Source organism: Rhinatrema bivittatum, chromosome 3 (genome assembly GCF_901001135.1).
Source record: "Rhinatrema bivittatum chromosome 3, aRhiBiv1.1, whole genome shotgun sequence".
Classification (NCBI taxonomy): Eukaryota; Metazoa; Chordata; class Amphibia; order Gymnophiona; family Rhinatrematidae; genus Rhinatrema; species Rhinatrema bivittatum.
The window spans coordinates 580,806,710-580,826,915 of record NC_042617.1 but is presented as its reverse complement, the minus strand read 5'-3'; the positions used below and the strand labels follow the sequence as shown (position 1 = coordinate 580,826,915).

At 42.9% G+C, this 20,206-nt stretch overlaps 1 protein-coding gene across 1 annotated transcript in view; it reads left to right on the top strand.

Moving 5' to 3' along the window:
• AHI1 (Abelson helper integration site 1) overlaps positions 1 to 20,206 on the top strand; it is a 559,431-nt gene that overhangs the window by 36,750 nt on the left and 502,475 nt on the right. The window contains 3 exon segments of the mRNA XM_029596614.1: positions 933 to 1,125; positions 10,273 to 10,368; positions 14,374 to 14,559. Of these exon segments, the coding sequence (XP_029452474.1) occupies positions 933 to 1,125; positions 10,273 to 10,368; positions 14,374 to 14,559 (475 nt within the window).

Here is a 20,206-nt window from a genome sequence, read left to right as displayed (position 1 = left end):
GAGCCGGCGTCTCGGCTCTCGCGTGACGGTCTCTGCTCCCGGTGTGGGGAGCCGGCGTCTCGGCTCTCGCGTGATGGTCTCTGCTCCCAGTGTGGGGAGACGGCGTCTCGGCTCTCGCGTGACGGTCTCTGCTCCCGGTGTGGGGAGCCGGCGTCTCGGCTCTCGCGTGACGGTCTCTGCTCCCGGTGTGGGGAGCCGGCGTCTTGGCTCTCGCGTGATGGTCTCTGCTCCCGGTGTGGGGAGACGGCGTCTCGGCTCTCGCGTGACGGTCTCTGCTCCCGGTGTGGGGAGCCGGCGTCTCGGCTCTCGCGTGACGGTCTCTGCTCCCGGTGTGGGGAGCCGGCGTCTTGGCTCTCGCGTGATGGTCTCTGCTCCCGGTGTGGGGAACCGGCGTCTCGGCTCTCGCGTGATGGTCTCTGCTCCCGGTGTGGGGAGCCGGCGTCTCGGCTCTCGCGTGATGGTCTCTGCTCCCGGTGTGGGGAGCTGGCGTCTCGGCTCTCGCGTGATGGTCTCTGCTCCCGGTGTGGGGAGCCGGCGTCTCGGCTCTCGCGTGATGGTCTCTGCTCCCGGTGTGGGGAGCTGGCGTCTCGGCTCTCGCGTGATGGTCTCTGCTCCCGGTGTGGGGAGCCGGCGTCTCGGCTCTTGCGTGATGGTCTCTGCTCCCGGTGTGGGGAGCTGGCGTCTCGGCTCTCGCGTGATGGTCTCTGCTCCCGGTGTGGGGAACCGGCGTCTCGGCTCTCGCGTGATGGTCTCTGCTCCCGGCCAAAGTCCTGGTGTAATTATTGTACCCAAGTCCCTCTTCATGGGAGCGTATGGCACTGTGCTTGAGTCGACTGATCTGGTCCTGCCTTTTTACTTTTAAGGTTAGCCATAGCTTTAATTTGACTTCATTGAACATGACATTGGGGACATTACCAATATCTTTCTTCCAGCAATCGAGCAGTTTCGTCTTTTTATGAGCAAGAAAAGGTGGAGCATGTCCTCCCTATCATGACTCAGCCTTATGATTTCAAACGGTTTAAATCAACGCTTCCGGACTGGGAGGAACAAATCTTGTTTAATGAACGATTCAATTACTTCCTCCAAGAAACTGAAGAAAGCCCCCGGGTAATCCTGTTTTTTGAGGTACTGTATATAGCATCTACTACTACTACTTAACATTTCTATAGCGCTACAAGACATGCAGAAGCCCCTGCTCAGTAGAGCTTACAATCTAACATGTTCTTACTGATGCTAAATCTGTGACGTGTATATTTGTAAGAATAGGGGCACTAAGTGTAAAGCCGGAAAAGCCAGTCAACCAGTAGACTTCATTGTTTATAAATATTAAAATCAAACTCCCTCCCTGTGAAAAGTTAGTAAATACAGATTTATAGAGCTCATTTCAGGAACCGTTTGTCTGTGTTTCCCCAGTTGCTGCCTCCTTCTGTGCTAAGGCTGGGAAAATGTGTAGTGGAACCACTGATTGCGATGCATCATTGGATCGCTATTTCTTGCTTTCAGCCTTCCATAATCTAAATGCTTATTGTGCTTGGGATTCTTTCTGAACAACTCAATTCTGCACATTCCTTGTTTTACCTGTGAAGGCACAGAAATATAATTCAGAAAAATTAGATCAAAATTGCATGCATTTATTAAATCAAATCTTAAAGGCTTTGTTAATCAGAAATTTACACATGCTGACTTCAATGTAAAAACTTGTTACTTAGTTTTTGTTCAATGTAAAACTTCTTTTATTCTGTTCTATGTAAACCGCTATTTGTAGCGATAGTTACTGTTCTTTGTGAACCGGGGTGATATGTATATTATACAGGAACCTCCGGTATATAAATTATTTTAAATAAATAAATAAATAATCACTTTTGAGAGTTGACTGCTATTGCTTCTGTATCTCAAAACACTGGGAGGCCAATATTCAAAGGCATTTATAGCCAGATAACTTGTGAGTTTATCCGATCGATGCCAACATTTCAATATCATTGCCACTTATCCAGCTAAGTTGTTATAAAATTTAGCCAAATAAATAAGGAGCTGGTACTGTTCCAGAGCAGGGAGCAGGTAGTCAAGAAACACATACATGGCTAATTCTGATATTTGGAGTTAGCCAAAATAATTTTTGGGTTAACTCTAGCCAGCCCCAGGAGCAGGTCTGAAGTTATCCAGGAATGTATTCCCAGATAAGTTTAGGTTTAACCACGGCTATATTCAAAAGAACCTCTGACCCTTTCTTCTGCCCCTTCTTGCCTCCTCATCAACCTCTGACCCCTTTTGCCCGAGCTGGATTCCCCCTAAATTCGACTGGGAGCTTGGAACTAGGGTTCAGCTCTGACAAGGCTGATTGCTTAAGCTACCAGTGTTGCTGTCAGAATATTGCTTTATTGGAGCAAAGCTCCCAGTCATGTTTAGGGGTTTAGAGAGGTCTGGCTGGGATAGAAGGGTTAGGTATGACTTGATGGAGAGGAAGCAGAATGGGTAGAGGGGCTGTTGGGTTTTTGAAACTTCCTTTGGGAGGGCATGTGGGGAGAGGGGATTCGGTCGCTATACCAAAAGCTTGTCCTCATTTAGGTGAGTAATTGGGCCGCCAGGTCTGCTCTGCTTTTTTATTTTTCTGTAGTCACTTAACCGGTTCTGTTCTTCTGAATATAGCTAACTAAGCGTAAACATGTCTGGGTACTTGTACCTGGAAACCTTTGAAACCTAACTAGTGATATTCAAACATAACTGGTTAGGTTTTACAGTTATCTTGGTAAATTTACCCGTATAACTTTAATTTGGGGATATTCAGTGTATGTTCATTCCACTGAATGACCAGGATAACTTATATGGCTAATTTTAGCTGGATAAGTTATGTTTTTCAGGTTTTTGAGACTTTAACCCATGGCATATGTTTGTAATATTGATATGACTCTTTAATTGTTTTTCCACCCCCTTCCCCTCCTCCTCCCAATTTTTTTCTGTCTCAATTCTTTGCCACTCCCCAGTCTGTGTGACCTTAAGAGCCACATATTTTGAAAGCAGAGACAACATCCTGTAAGACACTCTGTCATCTGGACTCCGAATGTGGTCCTGGGATCAGGATTTGACAACGAGATCTTTCTTAAGTGGGGCACACAAAAGATAGACCTGTTTGAAACAGCCCTGAACAAGAAGGTACTAATCTTCTGCTCCAGGAGAAGATCAAAAGGCAAACTAGCATCCGACACCTCCAGGGTGGCATTCTCTGAAATGCTCCCTGTTCCACGTGCAGGTCCCCAGAGGCAGTCAGAGCTCCAGAGTTTCAATGCGTGGCTGAGACGATGGTGCAGGGAAGAGGGATTCAGCTTTGTAAGGAACTGGGGAAACGTTTGGGGAAAGGGGAGACTTTTCCGAAAGGATGGGCTCCACCTTAACCAGAGTGGAACCAAGCTGCTGGCACTAACTTTCAAAGAGGAGATAGAGCAGCTTTTAAACTAGAACAAGGGAGAAAGCCAACAATTACTCAGCAGTACATGGTTTGGAGAAATGTATCCTTGAAGGATACTAATGAAACAGGAGAGTTAGGGCATCCCAACAGAGAGGTTCCAATAAAAGCAAACATAGTCCATATGCCTATATGTAAAAAATCACCAAAGCTAATGATTTCCGAATTATCCCAAACAACTGAAAAGCAGGTTGTTAAAACAAGCAAAAACCACACTTTGAAATGTCTGTATGCCAATGCCAGAAGTCTAAGAGGTAAGATAGGAGAGTTAGAGTGTATAGCAGCAAATGATAAGATTGACATAATTGGCATCACAGAGACTTGGTGGAAGGAGGATAACCAATGGGACAGTGCTATATCAGGGTACAAATTATATCGCAATGATAGGGAGGATCAACTTGGCAGGGGTGTGGCACTTTATGTCCGGGAGGGTATAGAGTCCAACAAGATAAAGATCATACAAGAGACTAAATGCTCAGTAGAATCTATATGGGTAGAAATCCCATGTGTGTTGGGTAAGAGTATAGTGATAGGAGTATACTGAACAAAAATGGTCAGACAGATGATGAAATGCTAAGAGAAATCAGGGAAGCAAACCAATTTGGCAGTGCAATAATAATGAGCGATTTCAATTACCCCAATATTGACTGGGTAAATGTAACATCAGGACTTGCTAGAGACAAAGTTCCTGAATGTAATAAATGATTGTTTCATGGAGCAATTGATTCAGGAACCAACAAGAGAGGGAGCTATTTTAGATTTAATTCTTAGTGGAATGCAGGATTTGGTGAGAGAGGTAACGGTGGTAGGGCCACTTGGCAACAGTGATCATAACATGATCAAATTTAAACTAATAACTGGAAGGGGAACAATAAGTAAATCTACAGCTCTAACACTAAACTTTCAAAAGGGAAACTTTGATAAAATGAGGAAAATAGAAAAAAACTGAAAGGTATAGCTGCAAAGGTTAAAAGTGTTCAACAGGCTTAGACATTGTTTAAAAATACAATCCTAGAGGCGCAGTCCATATGTATTCAACGCATTAAGAAAGGTGGAAGGAAGGCAAAACATTTACCGTCGTGGTTAAAAGTTTGTGAAAGAGGCTATTTTAGCTAAAAAAAATCCTTCAAAAATTGGAAGAAGGATCCATCTGAAGAAAATAGGATAAAACATAAACATTGTCAAGTTAAGTGTAAAACATTGATAAGACAGGCGAAGAGAGAATTTGAAATGAAGTTGGCCATAGAGGCAAAAACTCATAATAAAAACTTTTAAAAATATATACAAAGCAAAAAACCTGTGAGGAGTTGGTTAGACCATTAGATGACAGAGGAGTTAAAGGGGCTCTTAGGGAAGATAAGCCATTGCAGAAAGACTAAATGAATTCTTTGCTTCCGTGTTTATAAATGAGGATGTTGGGGAGATATCAGTTCCGGAGATGGTTTTCAGGGGTGATGAGTCACGAACTGAACGAAATCACTGTGAACCTGGAAGATGTAGTAGGCCAGATTGACAACCTAAAGAGTAGCAAGTCACCTGGGCTGGATGGTATACATCCTAGGGTACTGAAGGAACTAAAAAATGAAATTTCTGATCTATTAGTTAAAATTTGTAACCTATCATTAAAATCATCCATTGTACCTGAAGACTGTAGGGTGGCCAATGTAACCCCAATATTTAAAAAAGGTTCCAGGGGCGATCCAGGTAACTATAGACCAGTGAGTCTGACTTCTGTGCCGGGAAAAATAGTGGAAACTATTCTCAAGATCAAAATCGTAGAGCATATAGAAAGACATGATTTAATGGAACACATGGATTTACCCAAGTGAAGTCTTGCCTAACATCTGCTTCATTTTTTTGAAGGGGTTAATAAACATGTGGATAAAGGTGAACCAGTAGATGTAGTGTATTTGGATTTTCAGAAGGCGTTTGACAAAGTCTCTCATGAGAGGCTTCTACAAAAACTAAAATGTCATAGGATAGGAGGCGATGTCCTTTCGTGGATTACAAACTGGTTAAAAGACAGGAAACAGAGAGTAGGATTAAATGGTCAATTTTCTCAGTGGAAAAGGGTAAACAGTGGAGTGCTTCAGGGATCTGTACTTGTACCTGCGCTTCTCAATATATATATAAATGATCTGGAAAGGAATACGACAAGTGAGGTTATATTTGCAGATGATACAAAATTATTCAGAGTAGTTAAATCACAAGCAGACTGTGATACATTACAGGAGGACCTTGCAAGACTGGAAGATTGGGCATCCAAATGGCAGATGAAATTTAATGTGGACAAGTTCAAGATGTTGCATATTAGGAGCTACCACCCAGGAAAAAGATCTAGGCATCATAGTGGATAATACTTTAAAATTGTCTGCTCAGTGTGCTGCAGCAGTCAAAAAAGCAAATAGAATGTTAGGAATTATTAAGAAGGGAATGGTTAATAGAACGGAAAATGTCATAATGCCTCTATATCGCTCCATGGTGAGACCGCACCTTGAATACTGTGTACAATTCTGGTCGCCGCATCTCAAAAAAGATATAGTTGCGATGGAGAAGGTACAGAGAAGAACAACCAAAATAAAGGGGATGGAACAGCTCCCCTATGAGGAAGGGCTGAAGAGGTTAGGGCTGTTCAGCTTGGAGAAGAGACGGCTGAGGGGGGATATGATAGAGGTCTTTTAAGATCACGAGATGTCTTGAACGAGTAGATGTGACTCGGTTATTTACACTTTCGAATAATAGAAGGACTAGGGAGCATTCCATGAAGTTAGCAAGTAACACATTGGGGAACACTTTAATTTGCTGTGTGTTCCTGATAGGTTGAGACAGAAGTTGCAAAGGTTTGCTCCATTGAAAAGGTCCCATTGAAGAGATCTCATTTATTTATTTATTTATTTATTTAACGGCTTTTATATACCGACGAACGTTGGGAACATCTCATCGGTTTACAGATAACACAAAATTTTAGCATGTGGAGGGGAACGAACATACACTGTGGTCACCATGAGACCAAAAATGACCAATTGCTGAACATGCTTTGGAAGAACTCTGGAGCATCATGTCCTGTAATAGGATTCGAATCCAGAGTACTCCATCCTCTGGCAAGACAACCTTATGCTGGGCTGCCTGTATCCAAGCTCCAATGAACTGGATTCACTGAGTGGGATCTAGGCAACAGAAGCTGACTATGAATTCCTGCAACTGCAATAGTTTTATTGTTTGACTCATGAATTGAAGACTCCAATATTTGTGGGACTCATCACTAACCAGCTGCCCCAGTAAGGTTATTCCCTTACCGAGGCAGCTGGTTCCCTATTGACATAGAAGAACGACTACTTCTGCCAAGCATTTTGAGAACACCCTTGGAGCTGCTGATAGTTTGAATAGTAGAAGTTTGTACTGGTAATGTTGACACTCCACAATGAATCTGAGATATTTCCAGGGACCTGGTGGATGGATATATGGGCATAAGCATTCCTCAGATCCCGAGTGTCCATCCAGGTTCCTCCTTGGAAGAAGGGGAGGAGATTCATGTTGAACTTCTCTTGTTCCAAATGATTTTTCAGGTTCATAAATCCAAGATGGGTCTCAACCCTCCCCCTCCTCCCGATTTCTTGGATAAAGGAACATGAGAGTAAAATCCCCCTGCCATGTTCTGAAGGGGGGGGGGGGTTTGAGCTGGGGCAGCGGAACCCCTTTTATCTTTTAGTTCGTGCAGCAGCGGGTCCACTTTGAGATGAATCCGAATAAAGGATTAATGGATGTTCTGCATTGATGGGAGAAACACAATCAATATCTGCGTTTGAGTGTTTTTGATACCCATTGATGTTGGAAAAAATTGTTGGATCCTTCCCCCTCACCACTATGAAGGGAGGGGGCAAGGTGATTGTCTTGCATGATGCTGTTCCTCTCGCAAGAGAAAACTTGGAAGAAAAGGATGCCTCTGAACCGAGGGTTGGTCACTGGCAATAGACAACGACCACAGTACTGCATACTAGTATGCTTTTCTGACCTTTTCTTTGTAAAATTTACCTCTGGATTACAGGACATGTCATGTACATCCTCCTATAAGCCTGTAGTCACTAACAACTGGCTAATAAGTACGGAATTCATGGGGTATAATATTGGAGAAAGATGCTCAGGTGGCTAAGTAAGGAGTCTGAAGAGATACCTGCAGAACCGTCTTGATAGCTAGCAGGATCCTTCCCATTCTACTCCTGAGTACCAACCCCAAACATAGCATGAGGAATGCTCTTGTACTGGGATGGAAGTGGATGGGACTCCCCCAGGGGTACTGCAATTAAGGAGGAAAAGAATCCACAATCAAAGCCAACATATGATCTGTGGACTGATAAGTCCCCTGCACTGGTATGGTGAGATAGAAGTATGGAGTGGAAGGGGGTAGAGACATCCGTTTTGCCCTGGGGGAAGTGGGATGCCTTGAGGGCCCAAGACAATTTTAGTGTGCAGAGGGCACCAGGCCCTTTTGTGCCAAATGGTGCCTGATGCGCCAAGAACCTGTGGTGCAGATATACTGATGGCTCCTGAAGCTTCACACAGCCAATGTGCAAACACACCAGTGGCACCCAGTAGCACAGATGTTCCATGCACCAGTGGCATCGGTGTCCCACGCACCTGTGGTGTGGACGTATCAATGGTGTAGAGAGCATTGATGGCACTGATGGTACGGTGCATCAATGATGCAGTTGCTCCATGTGTCCATGGTGCAGACACACCGATGGTACAAGAAGAATCTATGATGCAGATGCTTTGTGTGTTGATGGCAACAATGGTGCAGGTGCTCCATATAGAGGCACTGCCGATAGTATAGCTGAAGTCCCGGGGGCTCTGTACTTCAATAGCGCTAACTGCACTGAGCCCATTGGATGCGCTGGCCTCACCAGGTGCTGTCTTCACATCGCTGAAGAGACAGAAATTAGTCTTGTGCCAGTGCAATGAGATCCTGCACCCAAAGCCCTTGAATTCTGAAACTCGACAGTTCACTGATCCGCTCTACCCCCAGGCTGATTGTGGTGGTGGGAGCTCTAAAAGAAGTCGTCGTTTGATTCACTAATGAGGAGTGGCGGCTGCCAAGCTCTTCTTGGAAACTTTTTTGTCTTCTTCAGTTTTTATTTTATTAGTATTGAAAAGTGCTGTTGAGGAGCTCCTATAGACAGCATGACAAAAAAAAAACACTGAGAAAAGAGCCCAAGATGGTTGAAAAAGATCTTGTTGAGAGAGAGAGAGAGAGAGACACACATGTCTAGGCTGTAGCATGGACAAAAAATGATTTAGGGGCTCCCATGGAGCTTTTTTTCCATGAGAACTTAAGAAGTACCATGTTGAGTCATACCCAGTCCATGGAGCCCAGCATCTTCTCTCCAACAGGGATCAATCCAGGTTGCCAGTACCTGGCAGATCCCATAAAGTAGATTCAGTTTCCTCTTACTCCCAGGGAAAGCAATATCTTTCTTTAGTCTACCTGGCTAATAATCTGTTAAGGTCTTTTCCTCCAGGAACTTGTCCAAATCTCCCTCTATCCCCCACTACGCTAGTTGCCTTGATCAGAGCCTCTGGAACAGATTCTACAAGTTGCCTGTGTGCTGAGTGAAAAAGTTCTTTGTGCGATGTGTTTTGAATTTGCAGATTGTTAGTTTCATGGAGTATCCCCTTGTTTTAGTATTATTTGAAAGGGGTAAATAGCCATCCTTTATTTACCCATTCCACCCCACTCATGATTTTATTTACCCTTTCAAATAATAATAAAACATCACCCACATGTTTATAGCTAATTCAGCTCTGCTTGTCAATGGAGAACTGTGTCTTCAGAGAACTCCTATAACAGGTAAGCAACTTTGCTTTCTGACCTTCAGTTATCTAATGAATATTTTATGAAAAACTGACTTAAGCAGCTTTTTCTTCTTCCTATTGGGGTAGATACTTAAAAGCTAGCTGTTTTTCTAAGTTAGCCTGCTAGACGTATCCAGTTAACTTAAGTGGGTTATTCAGGATCATGGCTACTCTGCTGAATATCCCCGTAGTAAGTGCTACTTGGGCAAATAAATGCTACCCATCTAAGTTTAGATCTGCTATTGAACAGGTCTAACTTACCTGGATAAGTTATCTGCCTAACGCTGAGTATGTCTACTTAACCGGATAACATATCTGGCTAAGTAGCACTGCTTCTCCAGCTATCTAGTGGCCGCTGAACATAATCGGATACTCAGCAGCTGCTACATGGCGGAATAAGTCCTGCTTATCTAGCTATCGAGCACTAAATACGCTTTGAATATCTGGCCCTGTGTGCTCATCTTCCAGTTCAGTTTGGTAAAATCGTTTAAATTTGATTTTCTGTGTAAGTGAAGAAGTAGGAAATGATTGTAGTAAGAATAAAAATTTAGTTTGAGGATTAGAAAATACTTTTTCTTAGTGTGATGCTATCTTGCTGGTGATTATTATCTTTTTTATGATACAGCTCTAACTGGTCATTTTGGAAGTTATTTTCAAAGGTGTTATGAATGTAAATGTAACTTAATATTGAAGCAATTTAAAAAAGCCATTTACGTCCATAAAGTGCCCTTACTCATGAATATCTTATTGATAATTCAATGGCATATATTGTAGCAATTTCCAAAAGCCCAATTACATGTGTAAAATGCATTTACATGTGTAAAACCCGGTTTTAAGCATGAAAATTACTTCCTTTACTTTTACATCGAGGCATCACATTTAATGCAGTTTTAGATTGGGTCATTTCTCTCCTGAACCTCTAACACATGTATATGACATGTCTTGCATTTCAATGTTTGCAGGTCCTTGATTTCTTAAGCATGGATGAAGCAAAATCTAATTCTGAAGTTCAAATGCAGGAACGGGGCTTTCGCAAAATTGCCTGGGCATTTCTGAAGGTAATTCTAATGAAACTGATATTTCTTTTACATTGAGGGTCTCCTCTCCTAGTATTTATAGGCACGTATCTAGCCTGGCTCTCTTGTTTTAGAATGGGTATTGAATCACTGTGTGGCCACCATTTATAACAGCTGACCTTTTGTTAATCTGCTAACTTGTGTCCTCTCTTGCTGCTTGATTCTTTACTCGGCAGCAAGCTGAAGCGTTGCACGTAACCTAGCGCTCTAGAGCAGTGCCTTTCCAAACTTTTCATTTCGTAGCACTTCTCAATCCCAAGTGTACACTGAATCAAATGTTGCACTCTTCCTTCCTCCTACTGGGCATGAGGACAGCAGCAGTTTTTACTTGTATGTAACTGAGTCATTCTGCTGGCTTCAGTCTGATATCCTGAGTCTGGGAGGCCGGCGGTTACTGCGAGATTACAGGGCTGCCCACATTTAAACCTCATATTGAAACTGGCAGAGGAGGCGCATGCAGTAAAAAGATTCTTCTCTCCTGCTATTGGGAAGGAGGCAGGAAGAGTAAGATTATCAAATGTCGGATGGTGAATCTGGTACGCTTCATTCCCAGTAGTGGTAGTATTGAGTTAGCAGTTCATTTTGGTAGGGAGAGGTGGGGAAGGGACGTGGTCTGGTGGACTGTCACAATGGAAAATCATATTAAGCTACTCTCAACACATATCTAAAACCACATTCCTTACATTTTCGTATCATAAAATATTTTAGGGTCAGATATAGTTTTGGAACCAATATAAAAGCCTCTGTGCTGTTGGATATGATTGCAGACAAGTGAATTAATTATAGACCAGAAAAAGTAAAAATTAGCCAATAAAATCTAGCTATTTCCAAAATGTGGGATACATGTCCAAGTCATCGACTTTGACTTCGATCCCAGAATATTTTGCACTGATGAGTTAGTAATATTATGTATCTAGCAATAATTTTTTTTTTCCAATCTTTGATGTGTCTGGTTTGCTTTCCTGGCTCAGAATGTCTCATTGAAAACAAATCAGAGAAAATTCTTTTTAGCTCAATGCACAATAAAGCTCTGGAATTCATTGCCAGAGGATGTAGTTAAGACAGCATAGTGGGTTTAAAAAAGATTTGGAGAAAACCATAAACTGTTATTAATCAAGTAAACTTAGGGAATATCCGCTACTTATCCATTTGATTGTATGCTAATTGCATATTTTGTAAACCGTTATGATGGCTCTACCGAATAACGGTATATAAAACTCTACAAATAAATAAATAAATTGGGTGATAGCAGCATGGGATCTATTTACTGTTTGGGATCTTACCAGGTACTTGTAGCCCGGATTGGCCACTGTTGGAAACAGGATACTGGGCTAGATGGACCCTTGGTCTGACCCAGCATGGCAATTCTTCTGTTATCTTTGTATGATGTTTGTTAGATCTTCCAGAACCTAAACTAGCTGTGTAATTAAGTCCCTATATTTCCTGAGTGTTATGGTGGTAAAGTGCATTGGGTTCTTGCTTTGATGAATTCATATGTTACTAATATCCTATGCTTGTGTTTTAATGTTGGGAAGGATTTCTGCTTAATTCTTATGGAGCTCATCCCTTGAAATCAACACTTTGGGTGTTTTGTAACTCATGTATCAATGACCATTTTGATAAAGTAGAAAAAGCCTGAAGGTAAGGGCACATTAAACCAAAAATAGTGCAAGAGAAAAAAATCAGGGAGCCATTGTGCAGAATTGTACAGTTACCAGACAGTATCCAGGAAATGAAAACTGGTAGGTGCTCCATGCAAAAAGAATAACAAATCAATGCATTTTAAGAAACAATCAGGGAGTTTGATTCCTTCCTTTGGTCCATCATTGGGGAAATGAATTATTTCCTAAAATGCATTGGTTTTTACTTTTGAAATGATGAGCCTGACCATTCTTTTCTGTCTTGATAAGACAGTCCATCTTATCTAAGGATTATTTTATACATGAAGGGGTAATTTTCAAAAGGAATTATGCGCACAAACTCCAGTTTTAATAATGTAAATTGCCCTTTAAAAATTGCTCAGGGGGCGTAACCAAGATGGCCGATCGAGTGGCAGCGTCTCTCTGAGGCTCCGGCTGATTCCAGATTTTCTTCTGCTGAAACTTCGGTTTTACCTCGAATTATGCCCCACAAAAGGAAAGGTAGAGTGCGAGTATACCCCACCGAATCCACTCTACCTTCGGACCAGAGATTAATCAGGGAGTTCGCTACTTCAACAGGACGGGCGGCAACTCCCGCTGGCGGAGTGACTGGAGGAGAGCCATTTTCGCCAGGAGAAATATCATTGAGCCCACCGACGCCGAAACAATTGCTGCAAGCCTCCTCCCTGGTATCCCCGGGAGCTACTGGAGAGCCCCGAAGAAACACGGGTGAAGCGACCCAGTCGGGGGGAGCCGAAGGTGTGATCCCATGGGATGCGACGACTTCTACCCCTAAAAGCCAGAATGGAGGAGAAGGAAGGAGAGAAGGCGTGGATGACGCAGTGGTGAGGACTGATACGACTCTAGGAGCCAGCGGGGTGAGTCTGAAAGCATGTAGGATTGAAAAACCAGCAATTGTAACTCTAGACTCCATTTGGGAGCTTATAGCTGGAATGGATTTTAAGCTACAAGAGCAGTCTCTAAAGTTACAGGGAGTTTCTGCTAAACTTGATTTAGTAGCACATGACCACCAGCAAATTTTGCAAGAACAAGGAACTGTTATCCAAAAAGTAGAAACGGAGGTTAAAGAACTGAAAGAGGTAACTGCTGCCTTTTCAAGAGAAAGACTAGCTACACTACGTAAAATGGAATCATTAGAAAACTCTATCAGACATCTGAATATACGGATACTTAATTTCCCAGTGGTTAAAGACGAACTATGTCTAGTAACTCTTAAGAAATACCTGGGAGATTTCTTGAAAATCCCTCAGGAGAAGATTCCTGTAATAAAAAAAGTGATACATCTGTCTCAAAAACAGGATAATACCAGAAATAATATTTTGGATAACTTAGCAAACCTGACACAATACCTGGAAGCTTCGGAAGTGGAGGTAACGAGGAGAGAGACACTTCTTGTAACTTTATTTTCTGAAGAAGATATAAATTTGATTATGTGTACCTATTACAAGAATCTGAGTGTTTCTTTTTGTGGTGGCTTGGTAAGGATATTTCCAGACCTTGCCAAAGCCACACAATTACGCCGCAAGGCTTTTCTTCAGATGAAGCCTGAGGTTTTGGCCTTGGGCGCAAGTTTCATTGTGAAATATCCCTGTAAATGTGTTGTAGGTTGGCATGGCTCTACATATATTTTCTTTGATATACCTCAACCTAGAGATTTCTTAAGTGCTAGAAATCCAGTAACAGTAGTAACACCTTGACGGATTAATATTTAAGAAGATGCCACTCGATTGATCATTATTTGTCGTATTTCTTATGAGAACTCCTCAGTGGTTTCTGTTACTCCCCCCCCCATTATTACCTCTATAATGAATCAGTGCTTAAAGATAGAGAGTTTTTCCTTTTGTATAGAGAATTCTAGTTTCAATGTATGTACATTGAGATGTTTCCTTATTGTATTAGCACTTATATTGCAAGATGGCAAAGAATATTTGTTATTGTAAAATTTGAAAAGTTTAATAAAATATAATTTAAAAAAAAAAAAAAAAAAAAAATTGCTCAGAGGATTGTGCGCACAAAATGCCACACAAAAGTGATTTCACATGCACTACAAAGAGACGTTCTGAGGGTTGTGGTCTTGGGGAGGGAACATGAGTTTTGTGCATACTTTAGATTTTCGAAAGTATGCGCATTAATGTACCCACAGTTATACCTGTTCTGTTGTAACTTTGTGTGCGTTTGTTGGCACTGGTATTGCACATGCCCACATGGAAATTTTAGCTAAAGTCTGAGGGTAAAAAGGTACCTGCAGACTTTAGCCTGAACGAGCTGTTTGAAAAGAACCGTTGCACTGTACAGTATGATTTAAAGTATCTTCACTTTGCTTTAGCTTGTAGGTGCCAATGGAGTCCGCAACGTAGATGGGAAACTCCGTCTGCAGTTGTATTATCCCCCTGCAAGGTTCAGGGCACATCAAAATGCTGTTGACGTATTTGAGTGGTGGATGAAGTACCCAAGAAATCGTTACCCATCAACTTTATATGTAACCATAAAAGGCTTAAAACTTCCTGATCATGTAAGTTACGCAGAAATAATTTTATGCAAGTCAGTTTCTACCCTTTGAGACTTTGTGGATGACAGGAAATTGGGGCCAGTGGAGCCGTACTCTTGCTCCATCTTCTTGCTTTTATCCCAGCATTCGCAATACACATTTTAAATTTTAGTTTTGAATATCATTTTAGGTGGCTCCTAAAGGTGCCTAGAGGAGAGGAGTATGCAAACATTTTTTTTTAAACAAATCCAAAAGAACTGAAAATTACCAGCATATACAGAGCATGATCAGTTACAGAATGATAGCTAGTGACAATATTTTAAATGAAGAAAAACAGAACACAAAACATAATCCTAACATAACATTGCCCACTTTTTATTTAAAAAACGTATTAAACTGCTGTAGAACAAAAAGAAGTTTTATATGAAACAAAAATAGGACTGAGGCAAGTAACATAAACTAAGTAGTCCTTCATTTGAGAGCACTAACAGATTCTCAGTCTTTCCCTTGGGATAAGCCCCCAAAGTATTACATTCTTTTATCCTCGTACTTTTTCCTTCTCTGGCTTATACATGAAAGCAGGACTCAGTTCTCTATTCTGGGTACAGCTTCTAAAAGGCAGTGGGGGAATGGCAGAAAAATAACAAACGACAAATGTTCTTGAGAACTGGCTTATGTTAGATGTATGAGCTGCCACAAATTGCCTTTTTGGGCAGAGAGGGAAGGAGGAAAGAGAGTGCCCCCCCCTCCCTCCAAATGCAAAAGCACAGTATTTTTATTTAATAAATGATAGTCCATTTGCAAAGGAATGTTTGACTGGTTGGAGTCTATGTCCTTTATCTGCGTTCTTGCCTCTCAGTATAGCTTATTACCTGTACCCTTGCAGTAGATATTATTTTGATGTATAGAATTCTTTTGTTCTCTCAAAACAGGTATATAACTTAACTGAAATGATTAATGTTCCCTGCTTACTGATATCCCAAAGTCATCTATTTCTGCCAGCATGTCTCATATCTCAAAATGGTTCAGGTATGGACCTATGCTAACAGAACTTGTATTCTATTGATATTTCCACATTTGTATTTTATCGAAGATTGATCATTTCAAAATACCATCTTGGAAGCTCAGATAAAATGTATTCCATACATTCAAAAAGATCAAGAGAAGGTGAAAGAGGCATTAAGCCAAAAAGACATCTTTTAAAAAATGTAAGGTTGATGCGAATGAGGAAAATACGAAAAGCATAAGCACTGATAAATTAAATGTAAAACAAAAATAAGACCAAGAAAGAATTTGAGAAGAAGCTTTCCATAGAGGTAAAAACGGATGATAAAACTTTTTTCAAATAATCAGAAGCAAGAAACCTGAAAAAAGTCGGCTGGACAAGAAGGAAAAGGGGTGCTCGGGGAGCACAAGTCCAGGGCAGAAAAACTAAACATTTTTTTAGTGTGTGGACAGATGGACTCAGGACCAATGAGTTATGCACCTCTGCCAGCAGATGGAGATGAAGCAAGCTGATGTCACAGTATATATACTCCTGCAGGAACAATAGCCCATCATTATTCTCTGACCCCAGCAGATGGTGGATGTGCATCTCCCTATGGGGATTGCATCAGAGTTTAGAAGGAGAATTAAAAAAAAAAAAAAAAAAAAAAGCCCCAGTCTCCTGCCCCATCTCAATAACAGATGGTCCCTCCCCCAGTTGAGAATTCCTGAGGTGATTTCCGTGGTCCTCAGTGTGTGTCTTGGGTCAGGTAGCTGGTTTTCTGCAGGCGTGGACTTAGCTGATTGTACAGCTTAAAGGCAGTGGTGCAGGAAGCCGAGTGTGGCAGTAAAGACAAATGCCCTCTTCCCCCACAGCCAGAGACCATCTCTGTACTCAGCTGGGAAGGGCTGAGCTTAGGTAAGTTTAAAAAAAAAAAAAAGTCAGAGACAATGTAGAGGGGTTTTGTAGGACTTCCTCTGGTCTCCGTGCTTGGCGTGCCATTCCGTCGTTCGTTCTCACTCCCATGGGGGTTAAGGGAACTGGGCAGCCTGGCAGGTTGAGCAGCCCGGGTGGGCTAGGCCTTGCTGTTAGGCTTTTTCCTATATGCCACCGGTAGGGTGCGGCAGCATTTTTGCATACTTCTGTGTGTGTTCGATTGCCCTCTACAGGAATGTCATTGTGCGCAGTTTGTATGGCTCTGTGTACGAATTGTGCACTCAGTTATGGGCGCATGTCCTGTGCGCACATTTTTTAAGCATATCGGTGGTGTGCCCAGATTTTGACGCACTGTTTGTGTGTTTGTTTTTTGCAGTGCATAAACTTAAGTGTTCCTAAATTTTGTGTGCATAAAATTTGTGCGCTTGAAATTTTTCAGCACGAGCCAGCTGGATGGCCATTCTCAGTCGACTGACGAACTGATGGTGCCAGTGAATAAGAAACCTAAGCGCCTTTCTCTCTGTTACCTGTCATATTTGGGCATCTCAGCCTGGAGTGCTCTCTGACATGTGTCAGTGCTGCTTAGAGGCTCAGGGAGAATTATCTTCCTCTGATTTTGCTAAGTCTGGTTCTTCCCAGCCTGTTGATGGTCTGGCTAAGGATTTGTCTGACGTATGCTGGACCTTGGAAATCCCTTGTCTGGTTTCTCTGTAGGAGATGGCAGCTCAGAGGATCCTGCTCCAGTACCTTTTGGTTTTGGCCTGGATCCTTTTGCTTTTTCTTGGGTAGAGCTTTTTTCAAGGATTGCAATCCTTTCTTCAGGTGCATTCCTCAGTTTCGACCAATCCTGTCAGGTCGGATCCTCAGCCGATGACCCCTCCCTCTTCCAGTCCTATGTTTAAGCGTCTAAGCACACCTTGGGTATTCCTGACAGGACCCCAAATGGCATTCATAATGAGGCAGATCCTGACTCCCTGGAAGATGGAGAAATACCTCTGGGACTGGAACCATATCGAACCATGTTGTGGTTCTTTCATAGAGATGAACTGCAGGCCCTGATTTCCCAGACCTTGAAGATGCTGGGAGTACCTGGGGTAGATTCCATGTCTGAGCCTGTTATAGAAGCCATTCAAGAATTGATTGATCTTGAATGGGATGCTCTGGAGGCAAATTTCAAAGGGGGTCAGACACTGGAAGGTTTGTACCTCTTGGATCCAGCAGTGAGAGAGCGTTTGTGTTTTCTGAAAGTGGATGCACTGGTCTGTGCCGTCTCTAATGGACAGCTATTCCCGTGGTGGGATGAGCAGTCCTGAAGGATGTGCTTGATAAGAGAATTGAGGCCATGCTTAAACAAGCATTTGAAACCATGGCAATGACATTGCAGATAGTTTCCTGTTGTGTCCTGGTGGTTTGCTCTTGTCTGCTTCACTCTCAAGAGGTTAATCATTCTGAGGTGAACTCAAGAGCAGTTATGGATCTCGCTGCTGCCTTTTTTAGGAGATACCGGCTGCGATTTGGTCTGTACATCGGCTAGGGGAGTGGCTTTGGTAATAGTAGCCAGACGTTATTTATGACAGCGTAATTGGTCTGCCGACGCAACGTCCAAAGCTAATCTTACGAAGTTGCCCTTTAAAGGTTCCCTCTTGTTTGGGAGCGAGTTGGAGACACTGGCCAGTAAGTGGGGAGAATTCCCTGATTCCTTGGTTGTCGAAGGATAAGAAGCAGTTGCAGCGCCCCTTTGGTATGAGCGGTCATCTTAAGGGTTCCAAGCGGTATCGTCCCTACAGAGGGTCGACCTTTCAGAGGACTCGACCTTTTGGCAGATCTCAGTCCTTTTGTCCCAGACAACCCAAGAGAAGAGCGGGCTTGGGTGGCGGATTCTCCCGAGCCTCACAATGAAGGTTTGCCGACTCACCCCTAGAGACAAGAGATAGGGGGGCATCTTTCTTTTATCAGAAGTGGGTCAAAATCACATCTGATCAGTGGTTCCTGCAAGTGATACAAGAAAGATATGCATTGGAATTTCACAGTATTCCTTGGTGTCTACTTGCCACTCCCCACAGAAGAAGCAGGCAATAGTATCTACCCTGTCATGGTAGATGCCAAGAAGTGCAAAGTCATGCATATGGGGAGTGGAAATCCGAATGAACTGTATTCGATGGGGGGGGAAAAGCTGATGTGCACGGAGCAGGAGAGGGACCTTGGGGTGATAGTGTCTAATGATATGAAGTCTGCGAAACAATGCGACAAGGCGATAGCAAAAGCCAGACGAATGCTGGGCTGCATAGAGAGAGGAATATCGAGTAAGAAAAGGGAAGTGATTATTCCCTTGTACAGGTCCTTGGTGAGGCCTCACCTGGAGTACTGTGTTCAGTTCTGGAGACCGTATCTACAAAAAGACAAAGGTAAGATGGAAGCGGTACAGAGAAGGGCGACCAAGAAGGTGGAGGATCTTCATCGCATGACGTACGAGGAGAGATTGAAGAATCTAAATATGTACACCCTGGAGGAAAGGAGGAGCAGAGGTGATATGATACAGACTTTCAGATACTTGAAAGGTTTTAATGATCCAAAGACAACGACAAACCTGTTCCATAGGAAAAAAATCAGCAGAACCAGGGGTCACGATTTGAAGCTCCAGGGAGGAAGATTCAGAACCAATGTCAGGAAGTATTTCTTCACGGAGAGGGTGGTGGACGCCTGGAATGCCGTTCCGGAGGATGTGGTGAAGACCAGAACTGTGAAGGACTTCAAAGGGGCGTGGGATAAACACTGTGGATCCATAAAGTCAAGAGGCCGCCAATGAAGAGTGGGTGACTCGCCAGAATGATGGCTACTGCCTGGAGACAATACCCTTATTCAATAAACATACACATGCTTACTGTGACTCCAACATCGCTCTAAGCTTCAACAGCAAGAGGAAATGTGGAAAAATGGATTTACACTCACAAAGAGGGGAGTAGCTGGCTTGTTACGGCGGTTACTACCCCAAACCAAATAAGCCTGATGCTTCACCTTCAATGCATATACAGCATAGTTCTCTGCTTCAACGGCAGGGGAGAAGAAAAAGGGTTCGCACTCACAAAGTGGGGAGTAGCTGGCTTGTTACGGCGGTTACTACCCCAAACCAATTGTGTCCGATACTTCACTTTCGATGCATATCCAGCATGGCTCTCTGCTTCAACAGCATGGGAGAAGACTGATACATCACGCATTTCCAGCATAGCTCCCTGCTTCAACAGCAGGGGAGAAGAAAAACAACCAATAAGGACTGTATAACATAGTCTGGGTAAAACAAATAAGCCTGGGTGTAGCTTGCTTATTGCGGCGGTTACTACCCCTACTACCCCTAACTAATCAAGCTAGATATTTCAGTGGTGGGGGTGGAAGGGAAATAGAACCAAGAGCTAAGAGAAACAGATAAGTATGAGAGAAAAAAACGTGTGAGGCTTGCTGGGCAGACTGGATGGGCCGTTTGGTCTTCTTCTGCCGTCATTTCTATGTTTCTATGGATCCTCAGTCTGAGGGCTGTGGTTCCATTGCCTACCTCTCAGGAAAGTACGAGATGATATTCCATTGATTTTGTTGTGCCCAAGAAGGAGGCTCCTTTTGTCCCATCCTAGATCTCAAAGGAGTTGACCGTCATTTGCAAGTGACTCATTTTTGCCTGGAAATCTTGCACTTTGTGATAATGGCTGTGCAGTCGGGGGAATATCTGACCTCCTATGGTCTGTCCGAGGCCTACCTCCA